The sequence below is a fragment of the Schistocerca nitens genome, chromosome 3 (genome assembly GCF_023898315.1).
Source record: "Schistocerca nitens isolate TAMUIC-IGC-003100 chromosome 3, iqSchNite1.1, whole genome shotgun sequence".
In the NCBI taxonomy this organism is placed as follows: domain Eukaryota; kingdom Metazoa; phylum Arthropoda; class Insecta; order Orthoptera; family Acrididae; genus Schistocerca; species Schistocerca nitens.
In genome coordinates, this window is record NC_064616.1 from 210,681,773 (window position 1) to 210,701,695 (window position 19,923).

Here is a 19,923-nt window from a genome sequence, read left to right on the forward strand (position 1 = left end):
TCCATAGCATGACAAAGCACATACACAATGGCGTTGATTGCATCGCAATATTCCCATTACATCCTGAGATATTAAGACGCAAAATTGACGCTCGAAACACCCGACATGCGCTGCTAGCGCACGTCCTGAACCTCAGGCGTGAACCCCATGCTGCCCGTAATCGCGATGTGATTGACATGCGTAATCACACTTCCATACTTATGAAGAGGTCCGAAACGAATAATACGGTCTGCTGCCATCCTGCTGGGATTACGGGCAGCATGGGGTTCACGCCTGAGCCTGAGGACGAGCGCTAGCAGCGCATGTCGGGTGTTTCAAGCGTCAAATTCGCGTCTCAATATCTCGGGATGTAACGGGAATATTGCCATGCAATCAACGCCATTGTGTATGTGCTTTGTCATGCTATGGATTGCTGAAGAAAAAATATAGGAGGTCCATTTAAAAAAAGACATAAGTTTGTGTTAAAAAGCACATATGCTTTCGTTTTAGAATGTTTCCAAATATGTACATTCATGGGCCCCAGCCCTACATTGATACCGGTGAAAGTCGTTTTCGAATAGCTGTTATACAGGGTGTACATAAAGTCCGAGAACACTGTTACTTATTGCACAAGAACCAAACATTGTACAGATGTCATACATATTTCATTTTGAAGAGAAACTGTGAACTTTTTTCCCACAAACATTCGATATGCAAACCATGAGTGACCCAGCATACGTCAATATGGTAATCGAATTCTTGCCATACCCGTCCCAGCATGGCATCGTCGACTGTGTCAGTCGCTTCCCGTATTCTCTCCCGGAGCTCTGCCACATCACGTGGTAGAGGCGGCACTTACACCAGATCTTTAATGTGTCCCCACAGAAAAACGTCACACGGAGTGAGATCTGGTGATCGGGGAGACCATTTCGTGAAACAGCTGTCTCCTTCTGTAGCATTGCCGATCCATCGATACGGCAGCTCCGTGTTGAGGTACCCACGAACTTCACGATGAAAATGGGGTGGAGCCCCATCCTGCTGAAAGATGAACGGAGAGTCTGATTGCATTTGAGGCATCAGCCATTGCTGCAACATGTCCAAGTAGGAATATCAAGTCACAGCGCTGTCAGCGAAGAAGAATGGCCCGTATAGTTTTCGACGTGACAAGGCACAAAAAACATTTACCTTTGGGGAATCACACTCAAATTCAATGCATTTGTGTGAATAATTTGTACCCCAAATTTGACCATTATGCCTGTTCACTTTCCCATTAGTGTGAAAAGTGGCTTTCTCGCTAAAAATTAAACAATCATTCAATTGTAACTGCGGACAAAACTCAAAACGCTTGTCTATGTCGTCGTCATTGAGCTGCTGCACTAGCTCCAATTTGAATGGTTTCATAGACAGCTTCTGTCGCAGGACTTTCCACACAGTCATTGGAGCCATTTCCAGTTCACGGGATGCACGACGCACTGATTACTTTGGACTCCTTATGAATGTCTCTTGTACGCGTTCCAACGTTCGCTTAACTCGCACTGGGACGTCCGCTTCTCTTTGCCGGGCACAAGCAACCCGTCGTAATGAATTTGTTGTGCCAATGGTAAATGGCCTTCCTTGTTGGTGGCTTCTAACCGTACTTGGTTCTAAACATCCGTTGAACAGCTGTAGCACACTTGTTTGGTCGAACAACAGAAAGCTCGCTCCGCACCTGAACTCGCCATGTTTGCGACTAGCACTGATTATCGGCAAATTACCAACCTACACCAACCTACGCTGTGGCGGTATACATGAAAAAAAAAGAAAAAAAACAAAAACAGACTTTCAGGGTTTCTCTTCAAAGTGACGTATGTATGGTATCTGTACAATGTTTGGTTCTTGTGCAATAAATAATTACAAGTGTTCCCGGACTTTATGTACACCTCGTATATCAACTATTATATAGACTGCCCAAATACTCATTAAACACTGTAATTTGAATTGCCAGCTATTTGTATGAGGGGACTTCCAAAAGTAAGCTACATGACATCCCTTGCTAACACCATAACGCAACAAGAGTGTCAAATGTTCTATGTTTCTGCAGACATGGCTCTGCTGCAGTACAGATAAAGGTGCATCACAGTCTGGCAGTGAAATGACATAGCAGCAAGAAGTGTACTCCATATTTGAAGTATGTGCGACAGTATGATTATGAGTAAAAAGATGCAAACAGATCCAGTGTGAAATTCTGGCAGTATATGCACGAAATGAAAGGTCACATCCAGTCATAGGGAAATGGGGCCGACAATTCGACCAAGACCGAACAAATGGAGTTGATGCCAATCTGGAAGTAAGGCCATCAAAGTTGACCACAGATGATAATGTGGAGGCATTCATGGGCCCGATTTCCAGCAATCGTTGATTTTCCAATGATGAGCACTTTAGTGGCTCAGTGACTGAGGAACGGATTTCTGTTGTCGAGGAATTGAATGGTTTGTAGAACTTCCTGGCTGTTCTTTACAGAGACTTGGTAACTATGTTGAAAAAATAGTCCTATATATCTGTCACTTTGAAGTATAGTGTAGCATTCAGTAAAAGTTATTTGACCTGCCTTAATAATGTAGAACTTACTTTTGGAACTCCCTTCATAAATATGCGAGTCAACCCTCTCCCCTGCCCCCCCCCCTTTCCATTTGACCCGTAACTCATGCTAGTCAGGTAGCATGCTAAGAAGAGAGAGATCCCACCCCTACTTATAGTTCCTTTTTTCTTCTCATAATGTTTGCTAATGTGAAAATGCTGATTGATTCCATTAAAATGTAGGGCTGCCTATTGTGTCCACTGGTGTAATGAGGTGCATGAACACACTAGAAAATATCAAACACTATAGAGGGATTAAAACTTAAGCGTATTTTATTTACAATATATTTGATATAAAACATACGTAACTTTGTATCCTGTAGTCTCAGTCTCTCTCACTAATACAGTCAAACATATTAAGTTAAAATTTTATAGTATCTGCTTGAAATAACCTCTTGCAATAACATAGAGGCAGCAAAGAAAGTTAAAACAGTTATAGAGGAAATTGTGAAGTCAGAAAGCAGCTAGATATTCTCCCCAATTGCTTTCTTAAGTCTTTAATGTTAAAGAAGTGTAGAAAACAAATTAAGTGAAAACTGTTTTACATTCATGATACAAAGATTTTCCATGTCTATTAATGTTGACGTTTGTTCAGGTTACATGGCTCAGCCCGTGAGCAGTCCCAACCATGTCCTATACTGAGCTCGAACATGGTTACCAGGGGCTGAGAAATTCAAGGAATCCTCTTTATTGCGAAGAACCAGAAGGTGCTGGTGCTGGTGGTGCTGGTGGTGGGGTTGGTGTTGGCGTTGGTGTTAGCGCTGGTGGTGGAGTTAGAGCTGTGAAAACGTGGGTAAGTGTCAACAGTTTATTATCACAATACAATAAAACATGTAATAAATAGTATATAAGTAATTGTTATGAAGTTATGAAAACCTCATGGAATTACTCAACATTTTATGTAGAATTTACATGTAATGAATGCATTTTTTTATCTGAAAGTTGTTGTTAATTACTTTTTATTCCATCTTCCTATTGGAGGCTTCACAGGTGATGACTAAACAACTATTTCAAATCTAGACATTTATCAGTTAAGGGAATTTGATAGGTAATACAGTAAAAATCATGTAAATCAACAGAGTAAAATAAGAAATAGAAACTAATATTTGGGTAGAAGGCTTACTAACGTGAGTAGAGTACAATTATTTGTAGTTGGAAAATTGTGTATGATATTATTGAACAGCAAACTCTGCTGTAAAATGATATACTGCATGGTGACAGCTTTGCTTCTTTCTACTTTCAGCCCTTCTTGGGACCATGTGTCAATAACAAATCTTTATCTTTCTTTGTTCCTTTCTTTTTCTTCTTATATCCTTCATTGTTTCACTATGATTCTTTTTCATTTTTTCAGACCATTTTCTGTTTGTTTTCTAGTCATTCTGGCCTTTTAGACCTTTCATTTTTGAAACTCCCCCCCTAAACATTTCTCTCCATTACTATTATGTCTTCATGTACGTATATACTCTGCAAGTCAAGTCGCTATACAGTGCATGGCAGATGGTACCTTGTGACACTGTTATACTCAAATTAAAATTACTTTGCGACTGACATTTCAACGAATAGAATGGTAGGGGCCAGCCGCCATCCAGTCATAGTTCGTTCTCGAGCACCACGTACTTGCTGTGTTGCCATTTTTGTAGGTACATATACTAACAGAGGCCCCCTTGTGCCCTGTAATTGTCGTATAGCAGCAAAAAATGGTAGGTATGCTAATTGTTAATCTTGAACAGATTTAAACTGGAAGAAAATTGGTTCCAATTTTGGCCACCAGGTGCAAACTGGTGTTGTGAATGCAGGAAAAATGTTTAAAAATGTTTCCCTACATAATGGATTATGAACTGGTTGTGGGCAGAACAGGTCAAACAACTGAAAAAGGCATAATGTTGATTTTATTATTAACCCTCTTGCATGAAAACAATGGTTTCTGCACAGTTGCACTCTTCCAAGGCAGTAATCACATGCTGTACAAGGTCGTCTTGAGAATGTGCGGATGTCACAGTACACCTCTAAGTGTGTTCTCTTAGAAGATCGGACTGAGAATAAAGTTACTTACGAATCCACAACACAAAGTCACATAAGGTGAGTGCAGTGGCTCTTCATGCATAACACGTGCTTTGACAATACCACAGCATCAACTGTTCACTGTATTCACTGAAGTGCTATCAACATACTATGCACAGGCGTGAAACTGAAAAACTATCCGAACTTTATCAGACTGTTTTCAATCATGCGTAAGACTATATTAATGCTGATTAGTGTGTTAAGAAAAACACGTAAATATAAGATATAAATGAAAGAAGAAACGCTAATTAGTATGGACTGTACTAATAAAAATGCATTTCAGCTTATCGAGATAACATAACTGCTGTAGTAAGGCAAAGTACCCCATATCGTTCAATGCGTGAAGATTCATAACGAAATTTAGTTAAAAATCAATCAGTGGCACACGTAAGTCAATTCCATTATTGACAGAAGCGCAAAAAGTAGGCAGTAACAAGTATGAAATTCTACAAGAGTTTCATATTGACATCCACAGGGCGCCGGTACAGAATAAAGATAGCAATAAAAAAACTTATTGGGGGTGCGAGAATTTCTTAACATTGCTTTACTAATAGTCTATCTGCCTCCATCGAGATTAGTACCGAAAACAAACCAGACCTCCCTTGCAGAAGCAAACACCTTTCACTACGCTAGCAGACAACCCAGGCAAACAGCCCTCTATTATTACCCCAGACATGAATAAGCCGGCAATTTCGCAATGAAAATGGCAAAATGATCTGCAGTTTCTGTTGCACAGAGCTTTCTGGACTCAAAAAACATTACTTTTCTACCTTTATGTCGCCGCTTATGTGACAATGAAAGATTACCGTCAAACCTCCTTGCCTAGGGACGCCAGATGAAAGTTGATGTCGTCAAGCCCTGAATGAAAATTGCTCAACGGATAACTGGGGAGGGGAGCTTGAGAGCGCTACCGAGAGAGCGTGCCCTTTCTGTACGATACTAGGCAAAGGGTTGGAGGGCTCACACGCTGATGTGTGGGTCTCTGCATTCTACATCTTTTATTTTAAATGAATTCCTTTAACTTGACTCATGTGCTTTTTAGGGTATGATAAAGATTGATGACAATTGATTACCTATTTGTTTTAAACATTATCACTCGACTTTACAGCCATTGCACCAATTGTTCCAGTTTACAGATATTACAATTTTACAACTTACAGCTCGGGTACATTATATACTAGTCTGCACGCACATTTCTACGGGCAAGACGGAATTGCGTTGGCCAAATGTATACCACCAAAGTCTCCCAATATTTTACACGGCACGTCCACTATGTGAGGAAGATAACGGGCAAACTGAGGACCAGATAAATTAACACAGGGGTCAAATTTCCGAAATTAAACGAGAACATTCATTTCCTTGCACAATCCGAAGCTGGAAATAAAAGAATTAGTGCAAATATTCAAATACCTCTCTTCCACGTGTGGACATAGAGACAGACGCACTGAAGGCATGTCTGGTCACTTACCTGTCTTCTGTAACACTCCCAGAATATCACGGGCACCCGGAGGTCTTCCTGGGCCCCGGTGGACGGGGTGGTCGAACCACTTGGCCGTGACCAACCTCTCCACCCCAAATCTTGTGACACTGGAACGTCTTTGACTTTTACCTGCCTGTGCTGTTTCTCTGATCCCCTACCCAGGACTGAGGTTGGCACTACTATACTACAGAACTACTTCCCAACTAAGATTTGGCCACGCTTTACGGAAAGCTGTAAAGAGGATTAGGAAAGTTCATGCGCAGATTCACATTCACGTACAAGAAATGCATAATTCACGACACATATAAATATGTATTATGAAGCCTGACACATTTCTTTCCACCCGTCCACATGGATTCTATTGCACCCGCGGCCGGCCGCGTCGTGCAATAAAATTGGCGGCGGAGCCCCCTCCGTTTGTATTTCCCGGTGCGAGAGAGCAGCGAAACCTGCTGCTTATGGAGCGGAAACTACTGTACCGTTTCATCACCCCATGCGCGGATGGAAAGAAATGATCCGAAATTTTCTTCTCATGGGAGGACAATTCTGGTTCATTTCTTTTACCACCGTTATGTTCTATGCTTACGTAAAAAGAAAAATAGAAACAATTCCAAACAATAGTTTGTAATATAGAAAAGGTTAAAAAAATTTGCGATGTCGTGCTCTCTGGCATGAATGAATATTCTCGCTACGAGCGGAGCAAATATGGGACCACTTGGCATAAGGAGGTGGCATTTAAACAACATAGCAAGTGAATAACATGGGAAATGTCTAAATTAACATCCTAGCCAAACAAGTGATGACCATTCAAAATCATTCATCTTGTGATGAAAATTTAAGTTAAAATGAACCAAAGAAATGTCATTTGTAAAATCAGATGGTGCTGTCATGCACATGTAAAAATCTAAGTGAAAAGTGCAAAATCAACAAATCATTGCGATGATACTAAAATAATTAAGTAATCCATGAGAGTGGTCATTGGAAAACCATTAATGTAGTAATGATAACGTCGTAATCTGTCAATAAACCTGTGGTTGACTAGTGGAATTAGCCAAGAAAGCTGTGCATCTTTGTCCTTGATTGGAGGATCTGAAGTGTCTGCTTCCCATTAAGTTATACTGGAAGTTCCCGAATCGGGCTTAAATGAAATGTTGACAGGTTACCTCAGCTGCTGAAATGCAGAGTCCATAGACAGCAATATATATATATATATATATATATATATATATATATATATATATATATATATACAGGGTGTTGCAAAAAGGTACGGCCAAACTTTCAGGAAACATTCCTCACACACAAAGAAAGAAAATACGTTATGTGGACATGTGTCCGGAAACGCTTACTTTCCATGTCAGAGCTCATTTTATTACTTCTCTTCAAATCACATTCATCATGGAATGGAAACACACAGCAACAGAACGTACCAGTGTGACTTCAAACACTTTGTTACGGGAAATGTTCAAAGTGTCCTCCGTTAGCGAGGATACATGCATCCACCCTCCGTCGCATGGAATCCCTGATGCGCTGACGCAGCCCTGGAGAATGGCGTATTGTATCACAGCCGTCCACAATACGAGCACGAAGAGTCTCTACATTTGGTACCGGGGTTGCGTAGACAAGAGCTTTCAAATGCCCCCATAAATGAAAGTCAAGAGGGTTGAGGTCAGGAGAGCGTGGAGGCCATGGAATTGGTCCTCCTCTACCTATGCATCGGTCACCGAATCTGTTGTTGAGAAGCGTAAGAACACTTCGAGTGAAATGTGGAGGAGCTCCATCGTGCATGAACCACATGTTGTGTCGTACTTGTAAAGGCACATGTTCAAGCAGCACAGGTAGAGTATCCCGTATGAAATCATGATAACGTGCTCCATTGAGCGTAGATGGAAGGACGTGGGGCCCAATCAAGACATCACCAACAATGTCTGCCCAAACGTTCACAGAAAATCTGTGTTGATGACGTGATTGCACAATTGCGTGCCGATTCTCGTCAGCCCACACATGTTGATTGTCAAAATTTAAAATTTGTTCACGTTAGAATGAAGACTCATCCGTAAAGAGAACATTTGCACTGAAATGAGGATTGACGCATTGTTGGATGAACCATTCGCAGAAGTGTATCCGTGGAGGCCAATCAGCTGCTGATAGTGCCTGCACACGCTGTACATGGTACGGAAACAACTGGTTCTCCCGTAGCACTCTCCATACAGTGACGTGGTCAACGTTACCTTGTACAGCAGCAACTTCTCTGACGCTGACATTAGGGTTATCGTCAACTGCACGAAGAATTGCCTCGTCCATTGCAGGTGTCCTCGTCATTCTAGTTCTTCCCCAGTCGCGAGTCATAGGCTGGAATGTTCCGTGCTCCCTAAGACGCCTATCAATTGCTTCGAACGTCTTCCTGTCGGGACACCTTCGTTCTGGAAATCTGTCTCGATACAAACGTACCGCGCCACGGCTATTGCCCCGTGCTAATCCATACATCAAATGGGCATCTGCCAACTCCGCATTTGTAAACATTGCACTGACTGCAAAACCACATTCGTGATGAACACTAACCTGTTGATGCTACGTACTGATGTGCTTGATGCTAGTACTGTAGAGCAATGAGTCGCATGTCAACACAAGCACCGAAGTCAACATTACCTTCCTTCAATTGGGCCAACTGGCGGTGAATCGAGGAAGTACAGTACATATTGACGAAACTAAAATGAGCTCTAACATGGAAATTAAGCGTTTCCGGACACATGTCCCATAACATCTTTTGTGTGTGAGGAATGTTTCCTGAATGTTTGGCCGCACCTTTTTGTAACACCCTGTCTTCAAACACTTTAGCCCCTCTCTGGGACCCTTATTTTACTCGTAAACACGTAAATAACCACATATACAAAATAATACACCAGTACACAAACACACATAGAAATAAACTCGTTGACACCTTATTATTCTGCAGTTGGGCACACGGTAGTTTCACTGGGTATTTCTGTTGGTGCTGGGGTGGACGTTTCTTCTAAAGGCGGCTGGGAGGATAGGCTACTAGGGAGCCACAACACTGAAATGGGGAGCTGGCGGCTTGAGTGTAACGTCCGTTGTCTCGCCCAGGTTGTTTTCTCTATATAGCAGCCCGCAACGTTGCCTCTCGCCCAGTTCCATCTCCTGCTGTACTGTAACGACGCGTATGACTCAATGATTTTTTGTTGACCATGTGCAGACGTCATCTACGTCGTTTACAAAACACTTCAAAAAATTATTTAAACTCTTTAAAAGTTCTCTATAAAAGATTCTTCAACGAAACTATAATTAAAACACCTTCAGTTGATTCGTTTCTGCAAAATTACGTCACTCAGTCCAACTGGTTTGCGCAAACTTTTGAAATTTAGCTCTCGTTTGTTTCTTCTTGGAAATTATATTCTTGCAAGTTATCTTATTTTCCCCATATTAAAATCAGACTGTAAAACCTTAAAGATTCAAAAAATCGAAATCAAACTCTTCTGAAAATTAATATCTTGGAAAAATTCAGTAATAATTCTTCCTCAGTATAACTCTTCATAAATAATTCTCGAAGACGTATTTAAGCTTTAGAGCCTACAGATGTGAACACCAAACTCGACAAAACAGAACTGGACAAAATGCAACATGAAATAAACATTCTTTGGCGTCATTACAATGGAAAATTACAGATTTTTATTTATTTGTGATGTGTCGGCAGCTGGGCGAACACCTTGTAGATAGAGGTGGCTTAAAAGGCACGTTAGACTAACGCAGACGGGCGTGAAGTACTGGAACAGGATACGTAATTAATGCTATGAAGAAAAGTACGTAGCTGGTATAATACTTATCTTTAATAAATCATTGTGGTACATCGCACAAAGGAGACTTTAATTACAATCACTGTAAGGCTAATGGCGCCTGGCTAGTTCGTAGCCATTAACTTAGCTGAAGGCTATTCTGTCTCTCGGCTAATGAGAGAGAAAGGCTTCGTACGTCTAGTCGCTAGCTCTATCGTCCGTACAACTGGGCTGAGTTCGAGTCAGTCTCTCGAGACCTGCCTTGTGGTGGCGCTAGGTTTGCGATCACACAGTGGCGACACGCGGGTCCGACATGTACTACAGGACCGCGGCCGATTTAAGCTACCACCTAGCACGTGTGGTGTCTGGCTGTGACACCACATTCCTCCCCCGCAAATCGGCGAACGGTCGTGAGATAAGGCTTCCGCCCGCCGTGGGGAGGACCCCATGTTGACGTATGCGATGAGTTGGGGAGCCTAACAACAGGCGAGGCTGTGCCACCCGCACCCGGCCATTCGGTCCGAGGGGAGCTAGGAAACGCCTGAAAACCTAGTCCAGGGTGCACGTCAACATGCGGTGTATGCGCCCGTAAAGAGACAGGAGGGGCCGAAGGGTCGACCTCCATGTGGTCGGAGAATCCGACGCGCGATGACGACATCGGGTCCGGAGCGGGCAAGAGTTCCATGGCGGAGGACAGCTGGTCACGGGAAGCGATCGGCGGCGCGTGACCCAGCGAGGCGCGTGGCGGCTGCAGCGAAGCGTCCACTGCGGGCGGCGCCGGAGGCGGCTGCGGCGGCGGCGGCGGCGCGACGCCATGAGGCAAAACGGAAGGCAGCGTCGGTAACACCTGGGGATGAGGCGAGCCAGTAGATGGGTCCCCAGGGTGCTGACCTGACGGCCCCGTCGCTGAAAGCAGACGGGGAGCGGCAGAACCCGGGCGACGACAGAGGCGCAGCTGATTGAGATGCCGACGCACCTCACCAGAGGCCCCCAAAACCAAATACATCGCGCGGCCGAGGCAGCGAAGAATGCGCCCTGCGAGCCAACGCCGTGAACCGCGATAGGTGCGATAGAAGACAACATCGCCAGGAGCAAATGCAGGAGTCTGCCGCTGCACAGCAACCTGATGCGGCGGATGCAGCAAATACATCAAGGTTCGATGAGAACGACCATGGAGCAACTCAGCCGGCGAGCGACCATCGCGGGGCTGAGAGCGATACGAGGACAAAAAGAGCAATAATGCGTCCTCCCGAGAATGCGACTCTTTCAATTTCAACATCTGTGACTTGAAAGTCCGGGCCAATCGTTCCGCGGCACCGTTTGACTGAGGCGAAAACGGCGCGGACGTCAGATGATGAATACCATTGGCCTTGCAGAAGGACCGAAATTCTGCGGACATGAATTGTGGGCCATTGTCGGAAACAATAGTCTGCGGAAGACCTTCAATGCAAAAGATAGCAGACAAGGCTTGGATTGTGGCAGAAGACGTCGTGGAAGACATCCGGACAACAAAAGGAAAATTACTGAAAGCATCGACCACAACCAACCAACGAGCATTCCAGAATGGACCAGCAAAATCGATGTGCAAGCGTTGCCAAGGGGAAGTGGCTTTCGGCCATGCAAAGAATTTCCGCGGCGGTGCGGATTGCTGTTCGGCACACGCCACGCAAGAGGAGCACATATTCGTAATCACAGCATCGATTCCGAACCAAGTACAGTGCTGACGAGCAAGTTGTTTCGTACGCACTATACCCCAATGTCCGTGGTGAAGAAGCCGTAAGACAGAGGACTGTAACGAACGTGGGACCACGACTCGGGACTGATCATTACCAGAACGCAACAACAAAACACCACGTCGTACAAAAAGTCTCTCCTTGTGAGCAAAAAATCGGCGAACCAGCGGATCCTCGATCCGTGACTTGGACAAGGGCCATTGCGTAGCAACAAAACGCAAAACGGGAGCAAGGACAGGGTCAGCAGCCGTGGCTGTAGCGACACGACGAAAATCAATCGGAAACGATGCGACCACGTCATCGGTTTCCGCATCAATGAACATGCAGGCAAGTTCGGAAGAATCGAATGCTTTATCCTCAGCAACAGGCAAACGGGACAACGCATCAGCGTTTCCGTGCTTAGCAGTGGACCGATACAAGATATCGTAGCGGTACTGCGAGAGGAAAAGAGACCAGCGAATGAATTTCTGCGCCGTACGCGGAGGTACCGGCTTGTTCGGATGAAAAAGCGATGTCAAAGGTTTGTGGTCCGTGATGATGGTAAAGTGACGACCATACAAGAAATCGTGAAACTTAGTAACACCAAACACGAGAGCTAAAGCCTCTTTCTCGATCTGTGAATAATTTCGTTGCGCAGATGAGAGCAATTTTGACGCAAAGGCAATAGGGCGATCATGCGATCCATCTTTGTGCGCAAGCACAGCACCGATCCCGAAATCCGATGCATCTACCATCAACAAAAGGGGTTTCTGGGGATCGAACAGCGTAAGGCAAGTATGTGAAAGCAACGCCGATTTCAACTGGCGAAAGGCGCGTTCGCATTCTGTCGTCCAGACGAACGGAACACCTTTACGGCGTAAGCGATGAAGCGGAGCTGAAATGGAAGAGGCATGGGGAACATATTTATGGTAGTAATTAATTTTCCCCAACACACTTTGCAGCTGTTTCAAGTTCTGCGGTGACGGCAAATCCTGTATGGCACGGAGGTGCTCTGGACTCGGATGTATTCCTTGGGCATTGAGGACATGGCCCAGGTAGGGTAAATCCCGAGCAAAAAACACACATTTGTCCTTCCTCAAGCGAAGACCATTTTGTCGCAAGACCTGAAATAATGTCCGGAGATTTTGCAAATGTTCGGCTTCTGTCTTTCCGGAGATCACAATATCGTCCAGATAGTTCGCAGCAGTAGGGACCGACGCACAAATACTTTGTAAATATTGCTGAAACAATGCAGGGGCGGATGCACACCCGAAAGCCAGTCTTTTGAAGCGATACAAGCCAAGATGCGTGTTTACCACCAAGACGCGTTGGGATTCTTCGTCCACAGGTATTTGCAAGTACGCATCTGCTAGGTCCAACTTTGAAAAATATTTTCCCGGGCACAGTTTGTCAAAAAGATCTTCCGGGCGGGGCAAAGGAAAAGTAACAGTTACTAGTTGTGGATTCACAGTGGCCTTGAAGTCCACACAAAGTCTCAATTTTCCGGAAGGTTTTGGCAAAATTACTAAGGGTGAGGCCCAGAGAGAAGCCTGCACACGTTCAATTACACCTTGAGATTCTAAATCGTTTAATGTTCTTGCGACCTCATCACGCAATGCGTGGGGAACATTGCGCGCTCTGAAAAACTTCGGTTGCGCGTTTGCTTTCAGTTCCAAATGTGCTTCATAGTTCTTAGCGCAACCAAGGCCCGGTCCAAAAATGTCCGCAAATTCTTCACATAGACTAGAAACACTGGCGGAAGGCACAGTCTGAATCACTGAGAGGACCTGATTTACTATAGACAAGTTAAACAACTGAAATAAATCTAAACCAAACAAGTTCACTGCAGTAGAAGAACGAAGAACGTAAAATGACACAAGTTTTGTTTGTCCCTTGTATGTTGCAAGAAGGCTGCACTGTCCTAACACTGGTATTTTCTGGCCTGAGTAACTATTGAGCTGAACATTTGCGGCACGCAACGGAGGTTTGCCCAGTTGGTTGTACGTGTAGTGATTGAGCAATGAAACTGCAGCTCCGGTATCGAGCTGGAATGGTATCACTTTGCCTGCAAAGTCTAAGTCGACAAAAAGTTTATTGTCCTGCTGACGACAAAAGCGACTGTGTTGTGCAACTGGAACAGACACTGGGACAGAATCACGTGCGACGTGACGGGACTTCCGTCGACGTCGACGCACACTTTTTGTGGAAGGAACACTGTCACCGGACGGGGTGGAATGAACTACATCAATATCCATGGGCGATGGTTCACGAGCCTGAGTTGCCTTGGTTCGATTCCGGCGCGAAGCAAAGGGCCTGGAATTGGTGTGAGTGTCTGATCTGAGCTTTTTCTGGCAAACACTTTGGACATGTCCTTTCTTATGACAGTAAAAGCAAATAGCTTGGCGTGACGGGCAATTTTCACGCGAATGTCGAGTTGCACACCGCGGGCATGATTTCACTGCATTAGCTTGCTTACGCGGCGCACGTGTTTGCGAGCTAGGCTGCCGCTGCGCTGACGGGCGCGAGGGCCGCTGAGCGTCCCGTGCAGCGGGCCCGGCGGGCCGGTTAATGTGACACACTGCCGGCGAAGTTGCAAATGAGTCCTGAGCAAAGTCAAGTGTGTCTTGCCTATCCAATATGTCTATCACTTGTTGAAGGGAGGGATTAACTAGTTTCAAAATCTGTTCCCGTATGCGAACATCAGAAACGTTCTGTGCTATTGCATCACGCACCATAGTATCTGAATAAGGAAGTCCACATTCGCATTCAAACGCACACTCCCTAGTAAGTCCTTGCAATGTCGCAACCCACTCCCTATTAGTCTGACCGGCCGTACGTTTTGTACGAAAGAACGTATACCTTTTTGCAACGACATTTAGTGTTTCCTTGAAATAGGCATCTAAAGCAGACAAAAGTTCTTCGTAGGACAGAGTTGCTACGTCGCGCCGGGGAAACAACTTCACTATCACACGGTAGGTGGACACACCGACACAAGAAAGCAAAAACGGCTGCCGCTCATTACCTTGAATTCTGTAGGCGGCGAGGTGGAAGGCGAATTGACGGGACCACTCTTGCCAGGACTCGTGGGTTGCATCAAAGGGTCTGAATTGAGGTGCAACAGCATGTTGTGGCTGCGGTAGCGATGAAGCGGCGGCGGCCGCATCGGTGTGCAGCGCACGTTGACCCTGGACGAGCTGTCCAAGAGCATCCAATAACGCCTGCGTCTGCTGATTCTGCAAGCGATAAAATTCGGACAGTACATCTGGAGATTGTGGCGAAGTCATGACACAAAGAAATTAGGGCGAAGTAAAACACAAGATCCTTTGTAGACTCGTCGCCATGTGATGTGTCGGCAGCTGGGCCAACACCTTGTAGATAGAGGTGGCTTAAAAGGCACGCTAGACTAACGCAGACGGGCGTGAAGTACTGGAACAGGATACGTAATTAATGCTATGAAGAAAAGTACGTAGCTGGTATAATACTTATCTTTAATAAATCATTGTGGTACATCGCACAAAGGAGACTTTAATTACAATCACTGTAAGGCTAATGGCGCCTGGCTAGTTCGTAGCCATTAACTTAGCTGAAGGCTATTCTGTCTCTCGGCTAATGAGAGAGAAAGGCTTCGTACGTCTAGTCGCTAGCTCTGTCGTCCGTACAACTGGGCTGAGTTAGAGTCAGTCTCTCGAGACCTGCCTTGTGGTGGCGCTAGGTTTGCGATCACACAGTGGCGACACGCGGGTCCGACATGTACTACAGGACCGCGGCCGATTTAAGCTACCACCTAGCACGTGTGGTGTCTGGCTGTGACACCACAATTCGAATGTTGGAGGTTCGACGCAACAACCCGGCCACAGGATCTTCTGCTGCCCTTAGGCCGTTGACCCGCGACGTCTAGTGGCCAGCAATTTTCTTTCTGATTCCGGCAGTGAAGATGCTGTTTTCGTGAGTTGCGCTGCTCTCTCCAAACATGAAACATACAAAACAAAAATACAAAACTTTAAATATTTTACAAACATAACAAAATATTACAAATGCATAAACAAAACACTAAATTAAACTTATATTTACCTGCAAACTGAGTTGATTGTTGTGGATGGGTGACGCTTTAATTTCGCGTCCCATTACACTGCGTCCATACAATGGGGGTGGTTCGACGTTAGAGATTTGCTGGACATCGCTGTTCGTCGGCCCTGTCTCATTATCGCCAAGCCAGCGTGGCAGTTGTCGTCTGCATATTGTGGAGGGATGCGTCTGACGACACACGCCCCCTTCTTCGCCGCATCGTCTCGTGATTGCTATCAGCCGGTGCGTGTGGTATTGGCGACAGGCCCCCTTCTGCTGGTACGCGTCGGTGGTGAGACACGCCCCCTTCTGCTAGTACGCGTCGGTGGTGAGACCGCCCCCTTCTGCTGGTTCGCGTCAGTGCTGAGACACGCCCCCTTCTGCTGGTTCGCGTCAGTGCTGAGACACGCCCCCTTCTGCTGGTTCGCGTCAGTGCTGAGACACGCCCCCTTCTGCTGGTTCGCGTCAGTGCTGAGACACGCCCCCTTCTGCTGGTTCGCGTCAGTGCTGAGACACGCCCCCTTCTGCTGGTTCGCGTCAGTGGTGAGACACGCCCCCTTCTGTTGGTTCGCGTCAGTGGTGAGACACGCCCCCTTCTGCTGGTTCGCGTCAGTGCTGAGACACGCCCCCTTCTGCTGGTTCGCGTCAGTGCTGAGACACGCCCCCTTTTGCTGGTTCGCGTCAGTGCTGAGACACGCCCCCTTCTGCTGGTTCGCGTCAGTGCTGAGACACGCCCCCTTCTGCTGGTTCGCGTCAGTGCTGAGACACGCCCCCTTCTGCTGGTTCGCGTCAGTGCTGAGACACGCCCCCTTCTGCTGGTTCGCGTCAGTGCTGAGACACGCCCCCTTCTGCTGGTTCGCGTCAGTGCTGAGACGCGCCCCCTTCTTCTGGTTCTGCGTGCCAGTGGTGAGACGCGCGTCCTTCTTCTGGTTCTGCGTGCCAGTGGTGAGACGCGCGCCCTTCTTCTGGTTCTGCGTGCCAGTGGTGAGACGCGCGCCCTTCTTCTGGTGCTGCGTGCCAGTGGTGAGACGCGCGCCCTTCTGCGTCGCATCATCTCGTGGTCACTGTCAGTTGGTGCGTGTGGTATTGGCGAGACACGCCCCCTTGTTCTGGTGCTGCATGCCAATGGTGAGACACGCTCCCTTCTGCGTCCGGCGGCGTCTAATGTTGGTGTGGCGCACGCATGTGTTTGGCTCTGAGCACTATGGGACTTAACATCTATGGTCATCAGTCCCCTAGAACTTACAAGGGAACCTCCCCATCGCACCCTCCTCAGATTTAGTTATAAGTTGGCACAGTGGATAGGCCTTGAAAAACTGAAAACAGATCAATTGAGAAAACAGGAAGAAGTTGTGTGGAACTGTGAAAAAATAAGCAAAATATACAAACTGAGTAGTTCATGGGAAGATTATGCAACGTCAAGGACACAGGGAATGCAGGAGCGCCGTGGTCTCGTGGTAACGTGAGCAGCTGCGGAGCGAAAGGTCCTTGGTTCAAATCTTCCATCGAGTGAAAAGTTTAATTTTTTATTTTCAGTTTATGTGACAAACTCTTATGTTTTCATCACTTTTTTGGGAGTGATTATCACATCCACAAGAAAACCTAAATCGGGCAAGGTAGAAGAATTTTTTTACCCCTTCGCCAAGTGTACAAGTTAGGTGGGTCGACAACATATTCCTGTCATGTGACGCACATGCCGTCACCAGTGTCGTATAGAATATATCAGATGTGATTTCCTGTGGAGGAATCGGTTGACCTATGACCTTGCGATCAAATGTTTTCGGTTCCCATTGGAGAGGCACGTCCTTTTGTCTACTAATCGCACGGTTTTGCGATGCGGTCGCAAAACACAGACACTAAACTTATTACAGTGAACAAAGACGTCAATGAACGAACGGACAGATAATAACTATGCAAATATAAAGAAAATAAAATTTTCACCCGAGGGAAGACTTGAACCAAGGACCTCTCGTTCAGCAGCTGCTCACGCTACCACGGGACCACGACGCTCCTGAGCTCACTTTGTCCATGATGTTGCCTATGCGACCCGTGGACTACTCAGTTTGTATATTTTGCTTATTTTTTCACAGTTCCACACAACTTCTTCCTGTTTTCTCATTTGATCTGTGTTCAGTTTATCAAGGCCTATCCAATGTGCCAACTTATAACTAAATCTGAGGGGGGTGCGATGGGGAGGTTCCCTTGTTAGAACTACTTAAACCTAACTAACCTAAGGACAGCACACAACACCCAGTCATCACGAGGCAGAGAAAATCCCTGACCCCGCCGTGAATCGAACCCGGGAATCCGGGCGCGGGAAGCGAGAACGCTACCGCACGATCACTCACGTATGTGTTTCGTGTACCGTCAGACAGCAAGTGGACGACCTATTTACTGCGCGTCCCCAGTTTGGCGCAGCTGCGCAGCGTTATTCGTTGCCGGGCGGCGTTGAGTGTCTGGTCGGTGGGCGTTGCCTTACTGCAGCGGCCGTCTGGGCGAGAGCCGCGTTGGGTTCGGTGACCTAGCTCGGCATGCGTCACGCGTTCCCTTTCGCTCGTCAGGTGACTGGCGCGGGGGGGATGCACCGGCTCTCAGCTGGCTACTGCTAGGGTCTCGTGGTGCCGCCATTGCCGCTGTTCTGGTAACCGCGTGCGCTGCTGCCGCCCTGACACGCTCGGCGTAGACGCCTGGTGTGAGCTGGGGTGCCGTGGACTTGCGGCGTACTACCTCCCCGGAGAAACTTGTAACATGTTTCCACAAAGCTTACATATCTTATTTTCTTATATACCGGGTGATCAAAAAGTCAGTATAAATTTGAAAACTTAATAAACCACGGAATAATGTAGATAGAGAGGTAAAAATAGACACAAATGCTTCGAATGACATGGGGTTTTATTAGAAAAAAAAAAAAAAAAAAGTTCACAAAATGTCCGACAGATGGCGCTGGACAGCAAAACGTCAGTGACTGAGCATGACAATCGTGTATAAAAGGAGCTGTAATGAGAGAGAGAATCAGATGCGCCAACAGTCGCAGCATGTTGATGTTACCTGAAAAGGCGCTTTTAGTGAAGCTGTTTATCAGAATGGCGAATGTGCTAGTTCAGCGTTGCGATCCTATCGCCATAGGAAGGGGATTTGAACGGGTCAAGGTCCGTTGACAAATGCAGCTGTGGCGAGAATGATTTTCGAAGTTCGAAGCCACGGGTTGTTTAGACGATAGACCCCGTAGTGGCCGACCGAACACAAGGCGTAATGCAGCTGAGACAGTTCAGGAAGAAATGAAGACTGTAGCGGGTTCGTCTATGCACGGGGAAGTCAGCGCTCGTGCAGTCGCACGTCGCACCGGCATTCCATACACTACTGTTCGGTTGGCACTTAGACGTACCCTCTGATGATATCCGTACAAAATCCATCGGCATCATGAACTGTTACCTGGCGATTTAGTGAAGCGGAGGGCATTTGCGGCGTGGACGTTTCAAAAGATGACGGAAGATGACGATGGGTTGAGTAACGTGTTGTGGACCGACGAAGCTCATTTCACACTCCGAGGGTCTGTCAACGCCCACAACTGCAAAATTTGGGCCACAAAAAGTCCTAGAACTGTCGTGGAAACTCCATTGCACGACGAGAAAGTCACGGTATGGGTTGGATTTACCACATCTACCGTTATCGGGCCTTTTTCTTCCAGGCCGGCCGCGGTGGTCTAGCGGTTCTAGGCGCGCAGTCAGGAACCGCGCGACTGCTACGGTCGCAGGTTCGAATCCTGCCTCGGGCATGGATATGTGTGATGTCCTTAGGTTAGTTAGGTTTAAGTAGTTCTAAGTTCTAGGGGACTGATGACCTCAGATGTTAAGTCCCATAGTGCTCAGAGGCATATGAACCATATGAACCATCTTCCAGGAAATGCGTGATTCTGGTTTTGTAACTGCTACCGTGACGTGTGAGAGGTACGCCTATATGTTACAGAATCGCATCATCCCCAGCCTGGCTGATAAACACCTGCTGGAACGTGCGATGTTTATGCAGGATGGTGCTCCACCCCATATTGCTAGACGCGTGAGAGATCTCTTACACGCATTGTTTGCTGATGGTCGTGTGCTCAGCCGCCACTTTCGTCATGCTTGGCCTCCCAGGTCCCCAGACCTCAGTCCGTGCGATTATTGGCTTTGGGGTTACCTGAAGTCGCAAGAGTATCGTGATCGACCGACATCTCTAGGGA

The 19,923-nt window shown here is 46.4% G+C and overlaps 1 protein-coding gene across 8 annotated transcripts in view; it reads left to right on the plus strand.

Annotated features, from left to right (window-relative positions):
- Positions 1-19,923, plus strand: part of LOC126248162 (inositol hexakisphosphate and diphosphoinositol-pentakisphosphate kinase) — a 585,218-nt gene that overhangs the window by 121,320 nt on the left and 443,975 nt on the right. For 6 of the 8 annotated variants that reach the window (XM_049948910.1, XM_049948915.1, XM_049948911.1 and 3 more), the window contains exon 2: positions 3,191-3,388. In XM_049948910.1, coding sequence (XP_049804867.1) covers positions 3,224-3,388 — 165 coding nt within the window. In that variant the 5' untranslated portion in view covers positions 3,191-3,223. Of the gene's footprint in view, positions 1-3,190; positions 3,389-19,923 lie in introns of those variants that run through there. The other 2 variants (XM_049948913.1, XM_049948912.1) reach the window with 2 other exon arrangements.